Source organism: Coregonus lavaretus, assembly GCF_964263955.1.
Source record: "Coregonus lavaretus genome assembly, contig: HAP1_SCAFFOLD_4559, whole genome shotgun sequence".
In the NCBI taxonomy this organism is placed as follows: domain Eukaryota; kingdom Metazoa; phylum Chordata; class Actinopteri; order Salmoniformes; family Salmonidae; genus Coregonus; species Coregonus lavaretus.
Window position 1 is genome coordinate 1 of NW_028159657.1, and position 20,000 is coordinate 20,000.

At 44.8% G+C, this 20,000-nt stretch overlaps 1 protein-coding gene across 1 annotated transcript in view; it reads left to right on the plus strand.

Moving 5' to 3' along the window:
• Positions 1 to 4,087: 4,087 nt before the first annotated feature.
• The window catches only part of LOC311122590 (angiopoietin-1 receptor-like), a gene marked incomplete at its 5' end in the record, with an annotated part of 37,732 nt that continues 21,819 nt past the window's right edge, over positions 4,088 to 20,000 (plus strand). Inside the window, 11 exon segments of the mRNA XM_084196932.1 lie at positions 4,088 to 4,112; positions 4,275 to 4,415; positions 9,437 to 9,616; positions 10,210 to 10,320; positions 13,560 to 13,712; positions 14,200 to 14,331; positions 18,153 to 18,290; positions 18,701 to 18,826; positions 18,976 to 19,121; positions 19,451 to 19,595; positions 19,896 to 20,000. The exon segment at positions 19,896 to 20,000 is cut by the window's right edge and continues 54 nt beyond it. Of these exon segments, the coding sequence (XP_084053058.1) occupies positions 4,088 to 4,112; positions 4,275 to 4,415; positions 9,437 to 9,616; positions 10,210 to 10,320; positions 13,560 to 13,712; positions 14,200 to 14,331; positions 18,153 to 18,290; positions 18,701 to 18,826; positions 18,976 to 19,121; positions 19,451 to 19,595; positions 19,896 to 20,000 (1,402 nt within the window).

A 20,000-nucleotide genomic window follows, 5' to 3' on the forward strand; every position in this document is an offset into this window, starting at 1 on the left:
TTGTATTTACAATGGTGTTTGTTCTTCACTGGTTGCCCTTTTCTTGTGGCAACAGGTCACAAATCTTGCTGCTGTGATGTCATACTGTGGTATTTCACCTAATAGATATGGGAGTTTATCAAAAAATATGTTTTTTTAAAATCCTTTGTGGGTCTGTGTCATCTGAGGGAAATATGTGTCTCTAATATGGTCATACATTTGGCAGGAGGTTAGGAAGTGAAGCTCAGTTTCCACCTCATTTTGTGGGCAGTGTGCACATAGCCTGTCTTCTCTTGAGAGCCAGGTCTGCCGATGGCAGCCTCTCTCGATAGCAAGGCTATGCTCACTGAGTCTGTACATAGTCAAAATCTCTCTCTCTCTCTCTCCCTCTCTCTCTGTCTCTCTATCTCTCCTCTCTCTCTCTCTCTCTCTCTGTCTCCCTGTCTCCTCTCTCTCTCTCTCTCTCTCTCTCTCTCTCTTCTCTCTCTCTCTCTCTCTCTCTTCTCTCTTCTCTCTCTCTCTCTCTCTCTCTCTCTCTCTCTCTCTCTATCTCCTATTTACAATGGTGTTTGTTCTTCACTTGTTTCCCTTTACTTCTGGCAACATTTCACAAATCCTGCTGCTGTGGTATTTCACCTAATAGATATTGGCGTTTATCAAGATTGGATTTGTTTTCAAATTCTTTGTGGGTCTGTGTAATCTGATGGAAATATGTGTCTCTAATATGGTTATACATTTGGCAGGAGGTTAGGAAGTGCAGCTCGGTTTCCACCTCATTTTGAGGGCAGTGTGCACATAGCCTGTCTTCTCTTGAGAACTAGGTCTGCCGATGGCAGCCTCTCTCGATAGCAAGGCCATGCTCACTGACTCTGTACATAGTCAAAGCGTTCCTTAAGTTTGGGTCAGTCACAGTGGTCAGGTATTCTGCCACTGTGTACTCTCTGTTTAGGGCCAAATAGCATTCTAGTTTGCTCTGTTTTTTTTGTTAGTTCTTTCCAATGTGTCAAGTAATTATATTTTCTCATGATTTGGTTGGGTCTAATTGTGTTGCTGTCCTGGGGCTCTGTTTGTGTTTGTGAACTGTCCCAGTACAAGCTGGCTAAGGAGACTCTTCTCCAGGTTAATCTCTCTGTAGGTGAGGGCTTTGTTATGGAAGGTTTGAGAATAGCTTCCTTTTAGTCAAATTGAATTGCTCTTTTCTGCTCTGCAAGCATTATTTGGTGTTTTACGTTGTACACAGAGAATGCTTTTGCAGAATTCTGCATGCAGAGTCTCAATTTGATGTTTGTCCCATTTTGTGAATTCTTGGTGGACCCTAGACCTCACAACCATAGAGGGCAATGGGTTCTATAACTGATTCAAACATTTTTAGCCAGATCCTAATTGGGATGTAAAATGTTATGTTCCTTTAGAAGAAGGCCTTTCTTGCCTTGTCGCTCAGATCGTTAACAGCTTTGTGGAAGTTACCGCTGTTGTTTAGGCTAAGATAGGTAACTCCTGAGTGGCGCAGTGGTCTAAGGCACTGCATCGCAGTGCTAACTGTGCCACTAGAGATCCTGGTTCGAATCCAGGCTCTGTCGCAGCCGGCCGCGACCGGGAGACTCATGGGCGGCGCACAATTGGTCCAGGGTAGGGGAGGGAATGGCCGTCAGGGATGTAGCTCAGTTGATAGAGCATGGCGTTTGCAACGCCAGGGTTGTGGGTTTGATTCCCACGGGGGGCCAGTATAAAAAAAAGATATGTATTCACTAACTGTAAGTCGCTCTGGATAAGAGTGTCTGCTAAATGAGTAAAAAAATGTATTGTTTTTTGTGTGCTCTAGGGCAACAGTGTCTAGCTGGAATTTGCATTTGTGGTCCTGGCAATAATGGAACACCATTATTTTTGTCTTACTGAGATTTACTGTCAGGGCCCAAGTCTGACAGAATCTGTGCAGAAGATCTAGGTGCTGCTGTAGGCCCTCCTTGGTTGGTGACAGAAGCACCAGATCATCTACAAACAGTAGACATTTGACTTCAGAGTCTAGTAGGGTGAGGCCGGGTGCTGCAGACTGTTCTAGTGCCCTCGCCAATTCATTGATATACGCTATATTTACAGAAGTAAACAGAAGTAAGTGTAAGTGCTGTTATTGTGAAGTGGAAACGTCTAGGAGCAACAACGGCTCAGCCGCGAAGTGGTAGGCCACACAAGCTCACCGAACGGGACCGCCGAGTACTGAAGCGCGTAGCGCGTAAAAATCGTCCGTCCTCGTTTGCAACACTCACTACCGAGTTCCAAACTTCCTCTGGAAGCAACGTCAGCACAATAACTGTTCGTCGGGAGCTTCATGAAATGGGTTTCCATGGCCGAGCAGCCGCTTCAAGCCTAAGATCACCATGCGCAATGCCAAGCGTCGGCTGGAGTGGTTTAAAGCTCGCCGCCATTGGACTCTGGAGCAGTGGAGAAGCGTTCTCTGGAGTGATGAATCACGCTTCACCATCTGGCAGTCTGACGGACAAATCTGGGTTTGGCGGATGCCATGAGAACGCTACCTGCCTGAATGCATAGCGCTAACTGTAAAGTTTGGTGGAGGAGGAACAATAGTCTGGGGCTGTTTTTCATGGTTCGGGCTAGGCTCATTAGTTACAGTGAAGGGAAATCTTAACGCTACAGCATACAATGACATTCTAGACGATTCTTTGCTTCCAACTTTGTGGCAACAGTTTGGGGAAGGCCCTTTCCTGTTTCAGCATGACAATGCCCCCGTGCACAAAGCGAGGTCCATACAAAAAAGGTTTGTCGAGATCCATGTGAAAGAACTTGACTGGCCTGCACAGAGCCCTGACCTCAACCCCATCGAACACCTTTGGGATGAATTGGATCGCCGACTGCGAGCCAGGCCTAATCGCCAAACATCAGTGCCCAACCTCACTAATGCTCTTGTGGCTGAATGGAAGCAAGTCCCCGCAGCAATGTTCCAACATCTAGTGGAAAGCCTTCCCAGAAGTGTGGAGGCTGTTATAGCAGCAAAGGGGGGGACCAACTCCATATTAATGGCCATGATTTTGGAATGAGATGTTAGACGAGCAGGTGTCCACATACTTTTGGTCATTTAGTGTATATGTTGAAGAGGGTGGGACTCAAGCTGCATCCCATTCTCTTTTCTCTCTCTCTCTCTCTCTCTCTCTCTCTTTCTCTCTCTTACGCTCTGTCTGTCTGTCTGTCTGTCTGTCTGTCTGTCTGTCTGTCTGTCTCTGTCTCTGTCTCTGTCTCTGTCTCTGTCTCTGTCTCTCTCTCTCTCTCTGCTGTACTCTCCCATCCACAACCTCTGCTCTCCACCAGTTGTAAATCACAGCTAGCTCAGAGACAGATAACAGTCAAAGCCATTTCTGCCTGACCAACTAGTCAGGGTACTTTAGGTGGATGGATATGTGTGCAAAAAGAAAGCTACAAAAATACACTTTAGCATTCGTCTTGGCTACTCTGCTGTACCACCGTAAAGTCAGACAGTACAGTTCACTACAGACCAAACCCCGCCCCCCAGCCGTAACCTGACTACTGGGATGTGGTCCTCTGTAGCTCAGCTGGTAGAGCACGGCGCTTGAAACGCCAAGGTAGTGGGTTCGATCCCTGGGACCACCCATACACAAAAAAAAATGTATGCACGCATGACTGTAAGTCGCTTTGGATAAAAGCGTCTGCTAAATGGCATATTATATTATATTATTATATGATACTATAGAGTGTATTAGCTTGCTCCCAGATCTGTTTGTGCTGTCTTGAATGATACCATAACGTACAAAGCCTGGTCCCAGATCTGTTTGTGCTGTCTAAGTGTATATAAAGTTTATCAGTATAGAGAGTAAATCAAATAAAATCAAATTTGATTGGTCGCATATATATTTTTAGCAGATGTTATTGCGGGTGTAGCGAAATGCTTGTGTTCCTAGCTCCAACAGTGCAGTAGTATCTAACTATTCAATCAGACACGGTATTTGGTGATACAATGTGTTATACTGATACCAATGTCCTCAATATCATGACGAGGTCAATGTGTTATACTGATACCAATGTCCTCAATATCATGACGAGGTCAATGTGTTATACTGATACCAATGTCCTCAATATCATGACGAGGTCAATGATGAGAAACGGTACACCTTTGTTTACAAATGATGTCATTTCCCAAACAAATGAGCAATTTCTTTTCACTTTGTCTCGTGTCCACTATCTCTGATACTTATCTCCTTTTGTAAATGGTGTGTGTGTGTGTGTGTGTGTGTGTGTGTGTGTGTGTGCTTGTCTGTCTGTCCCAGGTGATGCCCTAGACATAGCGGACCTGACCTTGGTGAACCCTGACCCCATGGTGACATCATCAGACTCCTCCCTCCACTGTGTCAGTAGTGACTGGACCTCCCGGCAGGACAGTGCTGCCTCCAGCTCCAGCAGTACCCTGGGTATGGGATGGGACTTTCACACAAGATGAACACATTCCCTTTGCAATTCTAACATTATCACGGCTCAGGCTAAGACCCAGATGCAGACACAGGAGGCGGATAGTACGAGTCTCAGAGTTTATTACAGAACAAGCGGCAGGCAAAAAGGTAAGTCAAGGCAGGCAAGAGTCGTAATCCAAATCAGAGTCATGCAGGTACAGGACGGCAGGCAATCGGTAGGTCAAGGCAGGCAAAGGGTCGTAATCCAAATCAGAGTCAGGCAGGTACAGGACGGCAGGCAATTGGTAAGTCAAGGCAGGCAAAGGGTCGTAATCCAAATCAGAGTCATGCAAGTACAGGACGGCAGGCAGGATCAGGGTCAGGACAGGCAGAAAGGTCAGAACTGGGAAGACTTGGAAAAACTAGAGCACTGGACACACGGGAACACGCTGGTAGGACTTGACGGGACAAGACGAACTGGCAACAGACAAACAGGAGACAAAGGGCTGTGAGACAGAGGTTTAATCCTAGACACATGAAAAGTGGGATGTATGCGGAGGGTACGGGGCAACAGAAGACGAATAGCAGAAGGGTTAAGGATTTTAGAGATGGAGAAAGGGCCGATGAAACAGGGGGGAAAGTTTTCGGGGCTCCACCATGGAGGGGCAGGTCCCGAGTGGAAAGCCATACCCTTTGCCCGAGCCGATAGCGGGGAGCAGGGATCCGGTGGCGATCCGCCTGTCGCCGATACCTGGATGTGGTCTTCAGAAGACCGGCCTGGGCTCTCTTCCAGGTACGGCGACAGCGGCGGACAAACATCTGGGCAGAGGGTATGCTGACTTCTTCCTCTGGCTCAGGGAAGAGTGGGGGCTGATATCCCAAGTAACACTCGAAGGGCGAGAAACCAGTGGCTGAGCAGGGAAGGGTGTTACGTGCATATTCCATCCACACAAGTTACTGGCTCCAAGTGGTAGGGTTGGCGGAGACGAGGCAACGAAGAGCCGTCTCCAGGTCCTGATTGGCTCGCTCCGACTGGCCGTTCGATTGGGGGTGAAAACCAGAGGACAGGCTGGCCGACGACCCAATGAGGATGCAGAACGCCTTCCAGAACCGGGACGAGAACTGAGGACCACGATCGGAGACCATGTCGACCGCAAGTCCATGGATCCGGAAGACGTGCTCCACCATGAGCTGAGCCGTCTCCTTGGCTGAGGGTAACTTGGGAAGGGGAATAAAATGGGCGGCTTTAGACAAACCTATCCACCACCGTCAGGATCGTGGTGTTGCCATCTGATGGAGGAAGACCAGTAACAAAGTCCAGGGATATATGGGACTAGGGGCGGTGAGGAACAGGGAGTGGTTGAAGAAGGCCAGCCGAGGCTTGCCGCAGAGTCTTATTTTGTGCACACACAGTGCAGGCGGTGACGAATGTGGAGACATCAGGAACCATGGAAGGCCACCAAAAGCGTAGTCGGATGAAAGCCAGGGTCCGACAGGAGCCTGGATGGCATGTCAGTCTCGAGGAATGTGCCCATTCCAGGACCGGGGAACGGGCAGAGTCCGGGACAAACATCCAGTTAGCCTGACAGAGAAGCAGCGGGGCTATACAAACTTGAGAGTGTGTCAGGCTTCACATTCTTGGACCCTGGGTGGTAGGAGAGTGAAATTGAAACGGGTGAATAACAGGGCCCAATGAGCGTGCCTAGAGTTGAAGCGCTTAGTGGTGTTGAGATATTCCAGGTTCTTATGGTCAGTCCACACTAAGAATGGGTGTTCTGCCCCCTCCAACCAGTGCCTCCACTCCTCCAAAGCCATCTTGACGGCGAGGAGTTCTCGATTTCCCACATCATAGTTCCTCTCAGCAGGGGTAAGACGATGGGAGAGAAAAGCGCATTGGTGCAGCTTTTGGTCCTGGGCAGAACGCTGGGCCCCCACTCCGACATCCGAGGCATCGACCTCCACCACAAACTGACGGGACGGGTCCGGATGGATTAAAATGGGGGCTGTAGTGAATCGATGTTTGGACCTCCACCACGAACTGACGGGACGGGTCCGGATGGATTAAAATGGGGGCTGTAGTGAATCGATGTTTGGACCTCCACCACTAACTGACGGGACGGGTCCGGATGGATTAAAATGGGGGCTGTAGTGAATCGATGTTTGGACCTCCACCACGAACTGACGGGACGGGTCCGGATGGATTAAAAAGGGGGCTGTAGTGAATCGATGTTTGGACCTCCACCACTAACTGACGGGACGGGTCCGGATGGATTAAAATGGGGGCTGTAGTGAATCGATGTTTGAGGTCCGAGAACTCCCGGCCAGCTGCTGGAGACCACATGAATGGAACCTTGGGAGAGGTGAGTGCTGAGAGGGGGGGAAGCCAGGGTGCTGTAGCCAGGGTGCTGTAACCAGGGTGCTGTAACCAGGGTGCTGTAGCCAGGGTGCTGTAACCAGGGTGCTGTAGCCAGGGTGCTGTAACCAGGGTGCTGTAACTAGGGTGCTGTAACCAGGGTGCTGTAAGCAGGGTGCTGTAACCCCAGATGAAGCAGCGGTAGATGTTAGCAAATCCCAGGAAACGTTGCAGCTGCACTCTGGATGTGGGTTGAGGTCAATCCACCACCGCTCTCACCTTGTCTGGAACCATCTGTATGTGTACTGCAGCGATGACGTATCCCAGGAAGGAGATGATGGTGCGATGGAATCCACACTTCTCCGCTTTGACGAAAAGCTGGTTCTCCAGGAGACGCTGAAGGATCTGTCGGACGTGGAGGACGTGCTCTCAAGCTGAACGGGAAAAAACAAGGATGTCTGCGAGGTAGACAAACACGAACCAGTTCAGCATGTCCCGGAGCACATTGTTGACCAGGGCCTGGAACACAGTGGGAGCGTTGGTCAGTCCGAATGGCATAACCAAGTACTCATAGTTCCCACTAGCTGTGTTAAAGGCTGTCTTCCACTCGTCTCCTTCCCGTATCCAAACCAGATGGTAGGCGTTCCGAAGGTCCAACTTTGAGAACATGGTTACTCCCTGAAGAGGTTCGAAAGCCGAGGAGATGAGTGGTAGAGGGTAACGGTTTTGAACCGTGATGTCATTAAGGCCCCGGTAGTCAATACACGGGCGCAGGGTTCTGTCCTTCTTCTCCCAAGCCTGCAGGAAGACGTCCCGGGGCTGGCTGTACACATGGCAGAACGGGCTCCAACCTACGCCAGAACCAGTAGCCCAGTCGATCAGGGGATTGTGCTTCTGGAGCAATGAATACCCCAAAACCACGGGTACATGGGGAGATTCTATGAGCAGGAACTGCATACACTCACTGTGATTTCCTGATACTCGTTGGTTGATAGGAACCGTATTGCGGGTGACTCTGCCAATAGAGCGCCCATCCAGCGCTCTGACATCCATGGGAATGAAGAGGGGTTGAGTGGAGATTCCCAGCTCCGACACCAACGTAGCGTTGATAAAGCTCTCGTCGGCCCCAGAGTCAATGAGCAGATTTGGCTTGGTCACCCCACAACAAGGTGGAATGGAGAGGGGTACGAGTAATGGGAGATTGGAAAATCCCTGTACGGCTCACCAGAGCTCACCTACTGATGAGTCCTGTCTTTTTAATGGACAGGTGGAAATATGATGTCCTGTAGTCCCGCAATACAGACAGCTCCTGGTGCTCAATCTGCGTAAACGTTCATCCGGAGACAATCTAGCCCTTCCCGGTAGCTTGGGCTCTGGAGGAGGCGAGTCGACCGCCCTCGGGTGTCGGGTGACATCGGATTCTCTCGGTAAGGTGCACGTCGGGAACTTACGGGATTCCTCGGAGACGAGGTGGGAGCAGTGGACGAGTGAGTGTGACCGGGAACTTTGCGAAAATCTACCGCGTGGTCTGTCACACTACGGGAGTTTTGACACAGTTGGAGTAGCTTCTGAGCAGCCTCTCTCCCAGACAACGGAGAGTCGGACACCTTCCTTACTTCCGCCACAAAACTCCTCCAGCCTGAGGCAAACGCTGCGTTGTTGCTCCTAACATCGCCGTAGCCCAGGCGAGTGCCCTCCTGGACATCACGTGATAAGATACGCTATCTTTGAACAGTCCGACGGAAAAGAAGAGGGCTGCAGCTCGAAAATGAAGGAGCACTGGGAGAGAAACGCCCGGCATGTTCCAGGACCCCCAGCGTAGCGCTCCGGAGGAGGGAAGCGGGATTCTCGGGAAGCCGGGGTAGGCTGGGGAGAAGCACCGCTGGTAGCGGGGTTACTGACAGTCTGGGAGGTTTCCGTTGTGGCTTGCTGCCTTATAGATAGTCCGCGGATTTGTTCCAACAATGCACTGAAGGCATGGTCATGGTGTTCCGCCAAGGTTAAGTAGTAACTCCTCGTGTCTTCCAATGGCGGCTCCTTGTGAGGAGACAGTGTTGCAGAGATGGTCAGAGTCTGCTGGGTCAGTCATGTCCAGTTCGTACTATCAAGGCTCAGGCTAAGACCCAGATGCAGACACAGGAGGCGGATAGTACGAGTCTCAGAGTTTATTACTGAACAAGCGGCAGGCAAAAAGGTAAGTCAAGGCAGGCAAAGAGTCGTAATCCAAATCAGAGTCAGGCAGGTACAGGAAGGCAGGCAGGATCAGGGTCAGGACAGGCAGAAAGGTCAGAACTGGGAAGACTAGGAAAAACTAGAGCACTGGACACAAGGGAACACGCTGGTAGGACTTGACGGGACAAGACGAACTGGCAACAGACAAACAGAAAACACAGGTATAAATACATAGGGGATAATGGGAGACACCTGGTGGGGGTGTGGAGACACCTGGTGGGGAGTGGAGACATCTAGTGGGGGGTGGAGACAAGCACAAAGACAGGTGAAACAGATCAGGGTGTGACAAACATGTTCCATGGCATGTGAAATAACTTGAAAACATGTTTCCAATACAGTTGAAATTTGTAGAACACATTTTTAGTATTTTACCATACACTTTCTGTTACAATAAAATTTGTTCTATTGTGTAGTTATTGTATTTCCAACACATTTTTAACATGTACATTTCCGTTAGGTATGGGCCGTGACTTCCCCCTGACCCACCCCCAGAGCCTGCCAGTCAGCCCCGATACAGCCTACCACCATGCCTCCAAGATCGAATGGAAGACTCGCAGTGATATATTTGGGGAGTTCTACTGCAGGGCCAGAAAGAGTGACAAAAATCAGATATATACTTATAAGATGCTGAATGAAGGTAATAACGCATTGATACAGTTCTGTATTTACTATAGCAAAATGTGATATTGTTTTGAGGTTTTCAGTGACTCCTAAATGAAACATGTTCTAAATGAAACAAGTTCTAAATGAAACAAGTTCTAAATGAAACAAGTTCTAAATTAAACACGTTCACCCTCCCTTTTGGCATGATAAACTGTTATTCTGACTCCCTAATGAAACCCAAACAATGTCAACCCTACAGACAGGGTGAACATTTTCTTCCCGACAAAATGTTTGTTTGCCTGATGCCTTCCTTTCTGGACCCTAAGTCACACTGAAAAATCACACTGCAAAGGCACAGCAAACCTGTACCACCATACATCCTCTTTCTGATTGTTTTCATTAGGGAGTTACAATAACATTATTTATGTTCATTGTTTATTTAATATTTGTGGGTACGTGACAGAATTACACAACAATTAACTAAGTCTTGCAGAAAACTAAGAACTGTTGGGAACTCGTCCAGACCGCTGTGCTAAGAAACTATGGAAAACTAAGAACTCTCGCTGTGCTGTCTGGTTTCTGCTGCCTGTTACTGAGTATATCATTGTGTTTTTATTCCCCCCCTAGCTGCATTCCTGCCAGAGTCCCTGACCACCACAGTCAGCATAGGAGAAGATGTCAACATCTCTTTCACACGCAGGAAAGTGTTTGCAGAGGACGCAGTCATCTATAAGAATGGTAAACCTTTCAGTATGTAGCCTAAATAGTTATATTTGTTTGTTTGTCCCCTAACCCTAACCCTATTAAAAAAAAAAAAAAAAAAAGTTTTAAGTGAGAATAGGCATCGGTCTGAAGCCTAAAAAGAAATTCAGATGAGCATCACAATGCCTATTCCACCCATGCTCTACCAAGGTTTTCCGGCACACATCTTTGACCTAGTACAATAGCTACACTCTAAAAAGAAAAGGTTCCTGGAGTATCCTTTAGGGGTTCTTCAAATTGAAACTGTGGGGGAACCCCTATAAGTTCTTCAGTTTTTGAACTATCCCCCCTGCCTTATTATTATTATTAATAATAATATAATACGGCTGGTATTAATAATAATAATATGCATAACAATAACACAACCTTACAACCTTACCTTAAATTGAGGAGATCTTCAAATTTTTTCAGTTAAGTGTCTGCACCTGCTGTCCTTTCATATTCAAATCCAATTGTTTCAGTTGGGCAGTTAGGTTCCTGCAAGAACCCCCACCAACTCAGGAGGTTCCTCGATTAACCTTTTGGGGGTAATTTTCAGTGCCAAGAACCCTGAGGTTCTTCGACGAACTTTGAAGATCTTAGAAAAACCCTTGTTGAACCGCTCATTTTTTAGAGTGTAGTATTGGTATTGTACCTCAAAACGATGTGTAGGTTTAGGATTCAAACCTTCTCAAACAGCCTAATTCATACTCTTAGAGGAGGTCCTTCCACAATAATGTGGTTTGTACCGCATACAAGGTAAAGTATTGGATTGTTCCCACACCACAGTAAGACATTATTCCATTCCGCTACCTTTTCATGCTTTTTTTTATTAAATGAAAGAAAGCTTTGCTTTTATACCTACAAGACCATCAGGCTTGATTGAGCTGTTTTATCTTGTAGTAATGTGGTGCATGCATGTATTTCCTTAAACCTTTATTTTTGTCATTAACTTTTTAAAAGTCTTAATAACATCCTTTTTTTTGGTCAGTAGGTGCCCAACATAACAACAGGTGTGTTGGACACAGTAGCTCAGATAGATAGAGCCTGTCTGCATGACTGATTTCTTTAACCGTTCGCTTACCTGTGTAATATTGAATTAAGATCAGAACCACTTGCGTTTCAAACACGGTCCTGTTTTATCAGTTGCTGTTCTGATCAATGGACAGGTCATTATCTCTGTCAAAATAATATGTAGCTTAAAGATATGTTTGTACTTGCATTTATTTTTTGCAATAAAGATGGCGGCAACAACAATGATACACAGTAACAATAGGACTAAATCTAAAAATACAATATGTATATATACCGGTATACATCATTTTAATAGCAGGACACTGTAAAGTCCATTATCTCTCTGAAGAGTAAGAATTAGGCTGTTTGCGGAAAACCTTGGTAGAGCATGGGTGGAATGCAAATGAACATGAGCACCGTGAGCACCTTGAGCACCGTGGCAGTTTCCCAAAGTTTGGTGGTTTTAAACTTAATGTAACTAACGTTAACTAGCTATGTTTTTTTGTAAGAAAGTATGATATATTGTGGTGCGTGAACTGGCCATACACGGTAGCTAAAGTTAGTCTTACGTTGGCTAGGTAACGTTAGCTACCTAGCTAACGAAAATATCTGCTTGCGTTTATTGATTAACCTGATGTTGAAGACCAGCATGTAGCTAGCGTGGAACCCCGTATTATTGGCATATTCATCAGCATTTAAAAAAATACATTACCTTCAACAGTGTTATCTTGTGATCAAGCCATCAATGTTATGTGATTATTGGTGTCATAAAAATGTTAGCTGACGGGTTAGCAATTAGCAAGTTTGCTAGCTAGAAGGGTGTCGTTAGTCGCAAAACTTACCGTTATTTTCCAGTCCATTTAAATGCTGAGCTCGAGGTGATTTAGTCCTCCAACCGCTAGAGAGTGTCCGAAGTTAGTGGGTGTCCGAAGTTAGGGGGTGTCCGAAGTTAGGGGGAGTCCGAAGTTAGGGGTGTCCGATGTTGGGGGGAAAAATTAGCTAACGTTAGCTACCTAGCTAATGAAAATATCTGCTTGCGTTTATTGATTAACCTGATGTTGAAGACCAGCATGTAGCTAGATATCTACAGTAGCCTGGGTTTGTTCCATACACTCCTTATGACTGGCAGCCTGGTGCTGCTGAGCAACCAACCCGGCGGTACAACTCTTGAGAGTCGGTTGAAAATAATAATAATATGCCATTTAGCAGACGCTTTTATCCAAAGCGACTTACAGTCATGCGTGCATACATTTTTGTGTCTGGGTGGTCCCGGGGATTGAACCCACTACCTTGGCGTTACAAGCCCCGTGCTCTACCAGCTGAGCTACAGAGGACCACAAGATGAACCACAAGAAAATATGCTAGTATTGTCAGAAATGCTTCAAAAAGGGTAACACATCGTTGTCTCTTAACGGACAAAAAAAAATGAGCATGTGAGGGCGATAAATTATAAATGTAATCAAAACCGTTGCCCCTACAAACGTATTCAGTCCGAAAGGTGGCAAGTCTAATGGTCACTTTTATGAGACTCTAGTCTCGTTTTTTATCCAACGTCTAGATATTGAGCTAGTTCTGGGCAAAACATTGTAGGACGAACCTAATGCTAACGGCCCTGTTAAAAATTCGGTATGTGGTTCTCGGTAACGGACGGACGGCTCATGACGAGAGGCGGGGAGTGGGTTGTGTACCTCCAATCAAGTTGATTTGTGATGATTTGTGAATTGTCATTGAGATTGGTGTCATATTGGCTTAGATGTGATGGTAGATTTGAATTTAACACTGAACTTCAACCAATGCTTACAATCAAAATATTCCTACTCCATTCCTTTACTTAGATTTGTGTGTATCAGGTTTTTGTTGTGTATCTGTTAGATATTACTTGCTAGATATTGCTGCACCGTCGGAACTAGAAGCACAAGCATTTCGCCACACTCGCAATAACATCCGCAAACCATGTGTATGTGACCAGTACATTTGATTCGGATTTGATTTATAATAGATGCGATCAAGGTCGCGTCTATAATCCCTAAATCAGCACTCCTATTCACAGTATGTAGCCTTAATATTTATATTTGTTTGTTTGTCCCTAACCCTATCACTAAATCAGCACTCCTACACTGAGAGGCTCGATACTCACAGCCCACGGGTCAACAATATTCAACACCCTCATGTTAACACTGATCGTCGGACTCCTCCTCAGTAAAACGTATTGTCTCTTCCAGGCTCCTTCATCCACTCAGTGCCTAAGAATGAGATCCCAGACATCCTGGTGTACCCCGTCCATGGAGTGAAGTCTTCAGACGCAGGACTCTACACAGCCAGGTCCATCGCTGGAGCCAAGTCCACATCAGCCATCACCAGGCTCATTGTCAGAAGTTAGTACCACACAATACTACCCAATACTACTGTAGTACTACCCAATACTAATGTAGTACTACCCAATATTACTGTAGTACTACCCAATACTACTGTAGTACTACCCAATATTACTGTAGTACTACCCAATACTACTGTAGTACTACCCAATATTACTGTAGTACTACCCAATACTACTGTAGTACTACCCAATATTACTGTAGTACTACCCAATACTACTGTAGTACTACCCAATACTACTGTAAGTTCTACTTCTACATAATACTATTGTAGTACTAACCAATGTTGCTTATTCTACCGAAACCACCTGTTTTTGCTTTGTCAGTTTTGTGTGAAAACTTCCATCTGTTAACTACATTGGAAATTCAATTGACCATTTTAGAATTGACTCAACCCAAGTAAAGTGTATCCGTTGCAGACCCCAAACATTTTCCCCCTTAGCCTGGAGAATTGCTTTCTAACGAGTGTTTTATGTTTGAATCCTAGAATGCAAGCCTGGCCTGTGGGGTCCTAGCTGTGAAAATAGCTGTCCTCTGTGCTCTAACGGAGGGGTCTGTCACGACGAGACAGGAGAGTGCATCTGTCCACCCGGCTTCAAGGGACACACCTGTGAAACTGGTAAAAACAGCACATCCTCTGTAGCTGTGCTAGCTGTACATTTAACTGTACTGGGGAGTTATGCATGCGTGTGACTATGTATTCCCAGTTGGTAAAACGCGCATCATTTAATGGTATTTATTACATTTGTTTGACAGGGACAATGCATGCACATTATTCAATCACAGTACATCTCCAATCTGTGAATGTACAGGGCCTTCAGAAAGTATTCGAACCCCTTGATTCTTTCCACATTTTCTTGTGTTGCAAAGTGGGATTAAAATGTATTTAATTGTCATTATTAGTCAACGATCTATACAACATACTCTAATGTCAAAGTGGAAGAAACATTTTAACATTCAGAAATAATAAATGAAAAATAAAACACTAATATATCTTGATTAGATAAGTATTCACCCCCCTGAGACAAGACATGTTAGAAACACCTTTGGCAGCGATTACAGCTGTGAGTCTTTCTGGGTAAGTCTCTAAGAGCTTTGCACACCTGGATTGTACAATATTTGCCCATAATTCTTTTTTGAATTCTTCAAGCTCTGTCAAGTTGGTTGTTGATCATTACTAAAGCCATTTTCAAGTCTTGCCATAGATTTTCAAGTCGATTATAAGTGGCTGTAACTAACAAAACTGTAACTAGGCCACTCAGGAACATTCAATGTTGTCTTGGTAAGCAACTCCAGTGTAGATTTGGCCTTGTGTTTTAGGCTATTGTCCTGCATACCCATAACATGATGCAGCCACCACCATGCTTGACAATATGAAGAGTGCTACTCAGTGATGTGTTACATTGGATTTTCCCCAAATTAAACACTTTGCAATTTTTTAGCAGTATTACTTAAGTGCCTTGTTGCAAACAGGATGCATGTTTTGGAATATATTTTTATTCTGTACAGGCTTCCTTTTCACTCTGTCAATTAGGTTAGTATTGTGGAGTAATTACAATGTTGTTGATCCATCCTCAGTTTTGTCCTATCACAGGCATTAAACTCTGTAACTGTTTCAAATGCACTATTGGCCTCATGGTGAAATCCCTGAGCAGTTTCCTTCCTCTCCGGCAACTGAGTTAGGTAGGACACCTGCACCTTTGTAGTGACTGGGTGTATTGATACACCATCCAAAGTGTAATTAATAACTTCACCATGGTCAAAGGGATATTCAATGTCTGCTTTTTTATTTTTACCCATCTACCAATCGGTGCCCTTCTTTGCGAGGCATTGAAAAACCTCCCTGGTCTTTGTGTTTGAATCTGTGCTTGAAATTCGCTACTCGATTGAGGGATCTTACAGATAATTGTATGTGTGGGGTACAGAGATGAGGTAGTCATTCATAAATCATGTTATTGCACACAGAGTGAGTCCATGCAACTTATTATGTGATTTGTTAAGCGCATTTTAAATCCTGAACTTATTTAGGCTTGTCATAACAAAGGGGTTGAATACTTATTGATTCAAGACATTTCAGCTTTTAGTTGTTTATTAATTTAAAAAAATATATACAAACAAAATTCGACTTTGACATTATGGGGTGTTGTGTGTAGATCAGTGATACAAAATCTCAGTTTAATCCATTTTGAATTCAGGCTGTAACACAACAAAATGTGGAAAAAGTAAAGGGGTGTAAATACTTTCTGAAGGCACAATATATACGTGTGTGATTGTTGGGGTTGTGTGGGGTTAAATGTATACATGTCCTATTTATCTCATACCTGTTATTTATCATTACAGGCATTCATTTCAATGTCATAATTGATTCATTGATTGAAAACTTTATTGTCCCGAAGGGGAATGGGGTTTACTGTCTAGTAAATGTGTCCTGGCTGATTACGTGTGATGTGATTTAGTGCTCTGTTCTCTTATCTCACTCTTTGGAATGTTTTCAAATCACCATCGGAATGTTGGTAGGAACTTTAGAATGCTGGAATTCGCCATTCGTTTTTTCAGTGTGTGGTGTGGTCAGGGCAGTAGGTGGTAACCAATAGCTGTCAAGCTAAGCAAATGACCCTCTATAATCACTAAAGACATTTAGTATGTGTATTTAGTGATTTTAGTGTCTTAATGATGATGCACGGTCCATATATTTAGGATGATCTCTTTTTTAAGTGTTTGTTAACATATTGAATGACATAAAATTTTTATATACACTACCGGTCAAATGTTTTAGAACACCTACTCATTCAAGGTTTTTTCTTTATTTTTACTATTTTTTACATTGTAGAATAATAGTGAAGACATAACAACTATGAAATAACACATATGGAATAATGTAGTAACCAAAAAAGTGTTAAACAAATCAAAATATATTTTATATTTGAGATTCTTCAAGTAGCCACCCTTTGCCTTGATGACAGCTTTGCACACTCTTGGCATTCTCTCAACCAGCTTCACCTGGAATGCTTTTCCAACAGTCTTGAAGGAGTTCCCACATATGCTGAGCACTTGTTGGCTGCTTTTCCTTCACTCTGCCGTCCGACTCATTTACATTTACGTCATTTAACAGACGCTCTTATCCAGAGCGACTTACAAATTGGTGCATTCACCTTATAGCCAGTGGGATAACCACTTTACAAGATGTATTTTTTTTTCTTTCTTTGGGGTGGGGTAAGGGGGGGTAGAAGGATTACTTTATCCTATCCCAGGTATTCCTTAAAGAGGTGGGGTTTCAAGTGTCTCCGGAAGGTGGTGAGTGACTCATCCCAAACCATCTCAATTTGGTTGAGGTCGTATCGCTGCAGAATAGTGTGGTAGCCATGCTGGATAAGTGCCTTGAATTCTAAATAAATCACAGACAGTGTCACCAGAAAAGCACCTCCACACCATAACACCACCTCCTCCATGCTTTACGGTGGAGATCATGCGTTCACCCACACCGCGTCTCACAAAGACACGGCGGTTGGAACCAAAAATCTCTCATTTGGACTCATCAGACCAAAGGACAGATTTCCACCGGTCTAATGTCTATTGCTCGTGTTTCTTTGCCCAAGCAAGTCTCTTCTTATTATTGGTATCCTCTAGTAGTGGTTTCTTTGCAGCAATTCGACCATGAAGGACTGATTCACACAGTCCCCTCTGAACAGTTCATGTTGAGATGTGTCTCTGACTTGAACTTTCTTTGGGCTGCAATTTCTGAGGCTGGTAACTCTAATGAACTTGAGCAGAGGTAACTCTGGGTCTTCCATTCCTGTGGCGGTCCTCATGAGAGCCAGTTTCATGATAGTGCTTGATGGTTTTTGCGACTGCACTTAAAGAAACTTTCAAAGTTCTTGAAATGTTCTGTATTGACTGACCTTCATGTCTTAAAGTAATGGACTGCCGTTTCTCTTTGCTTATTTGAGCTGTTCTTGCCATAATATGGACTTGGTCTTTTACCAAAAAGGGCTATCTTCTGTATACCCCCCTACCTTGTCACAACACAACTGATTGGCTCAAACGCATTAAGGAAAGAAATTCCACAAAATAACTTTTGAGAAGGCACACCTCTTAATTGAAATGCATTCCAGGTGACTACCTCATGAAGCTGGTTGAGAGAATGCCAAGAGTGTGCAAAGCTGTCATCAAGGCAAAGGGTGGCTATTTGAAGAATCTCAAATATGAAATATATTTTGATTTAACACTTTTTTGGTTACTTCATGATTCCATATGTGTTATTTCATAGTTTTGATGTCTTCACTATTATTCTACAATGTAGAAAATAGTAAAAAATAAATAAATAAAAACCCTTGAATGAGTAGGTGTGTCCAAACTTTTGACCGGTAGTGTATATTTCTGCATATGTACCAAGATGTCCAAATAAACCTAAACCTAATCAAACCGTAATTTATTTTCCAGTTTGTGGCGAAGGTAAGTTTGGGAGGACGTGTAAGGAGTGGTGTAGAGACGGATACTGCAGGTCCATGGTGTTCTGTCAGAGAGATCCATACGGCTGCTCCTGTGGTACCGGCTGGAAAGGATTCAACTGTAGTGAAGGTGAAGGGAGAGGACTTGTTTCTACACTGATATACATTGATATGTTTATGGATAGCAATGAAAATGGACAATGAAATTGTGATCTGGTGGTCCCAGATCTGTTTATGCTGCCATTCCCATTATGCTCCTGTGGTTGTCATTATCATCAATGACTGGAAGAGATCTGGGATCAGGCTACCATAAAGTAAGAGTTGGCAAGACAGCACAATCAGATCTGGGACCAGGCTCCCATAAAGTAAGAGTTGGCAAGACAGCACAATCAAATCTGGGACCAGGCTACCATAAAGTATGTTATCCTATCTGATTGGGGGTTATAATGATCGATCACCATTCTCATTGCTAAACTACAGTGGTTTGCTGTTCATAGATGGTGCTGTCATGTATTTCTGGGTTTCTCCCTGTGTCTCCAGCTTGTTCTCCGGGGTTCTATGGAGCCGGCTGCAAGCTGACGTGTGAATGTGGAGACAAGGGAAAGTGCGACCGGTTCCGTGGCTGTGTGTGTGTGGGACGACACGGCGCTCGCTGTGAGAAAGAAGGTAAAAACTCGAAACCTAGTTTTAAACCTCAGCTCCACAAACTCTCCCACTATCATATGAAAGCTACGTTGATGTTGTTACTGTTCCTTGAATTGAGGAATTCAGTACGTTGTTGTTGTTGTTGATGATGATGATGATGTTGCTTTTAGACAGGGCACCTGTCGTAGTCAGTAACCTCGTGGATGCAGAGTTGAACGCTGGGATTCAGTACGTTGTCAACTGTAGCGCCACAGGTCAACCAGCTCCTCTACACAGGGAGATCATCCTACTCAAACCAGACAAAACCAGAATATATGTAAGTGTTAATCTGGTCCCACATCTGTTTGTGCTGTGTTGCCAACTCCTGGTCACAGACACACCGGTGTCAAGACAGCACAAATGGATTTGGGACCAAGCTATGTAAGTAGCACAGAAATGATCAAATTGGATATGTATGTGTTTCTTTATGTAGATAAAAGTTGATTTGATAATAAATAAATACAATTTGCATTAGCAATGATCAGCAATCACCACGATTAGCAATCAACCCATTAGACATTTCTTCTTATCAAATGCTTAATTCACAGCACTAATATGAGATTCTATTTATATGGTTTGATGAATATTTTCCTAGGCATTTGACACGCATTTGACACAGATATGGTGAATGACCAGACCACGTCTAAGTTCAGGGTGGATAAGATCACTGAGCGAGATACTGGTCGTTGGATCTGTCAGGTGAAAACTACAGCTGGGCAGGCAGAGAGAGAGTTCATGGTCAACGTTAAAGGTAGGAGAAAACCTTCTTCATCTCCTTCACCTCCTTCATCTTCATCGTCTTCTTCCATTTTGTGAATGTCGATTTGAACACTTCTCTTCCCATCTCTCTCTGTCTCTGTCTCTCTCTGTCTCTCTCTCTCTCTCTCTCTCTCTCTCTCTCTCTCTGTCTCTGTCTCTGTCTCTGTCTCTGTCTCTCTCTCTCTCTCTCTCTCTCTCTCTCTCTCTCTCTCTCTCTCTCTCTCTCTCTCTCTCTCTCTCTCTCTCTCTCTCTCTCTCTCTCTCTCTCTCTCTCTCTCTCTCGCTCTCTCAGTCCCTCCGAAGCCCCAGTATCCTCCCATGTTGAACGGTAGTGGTCCGTATCACCTGGTTGTGTTGGTCAACAAGGAGCCGTACACAGGAGACGGACCGGTGACCT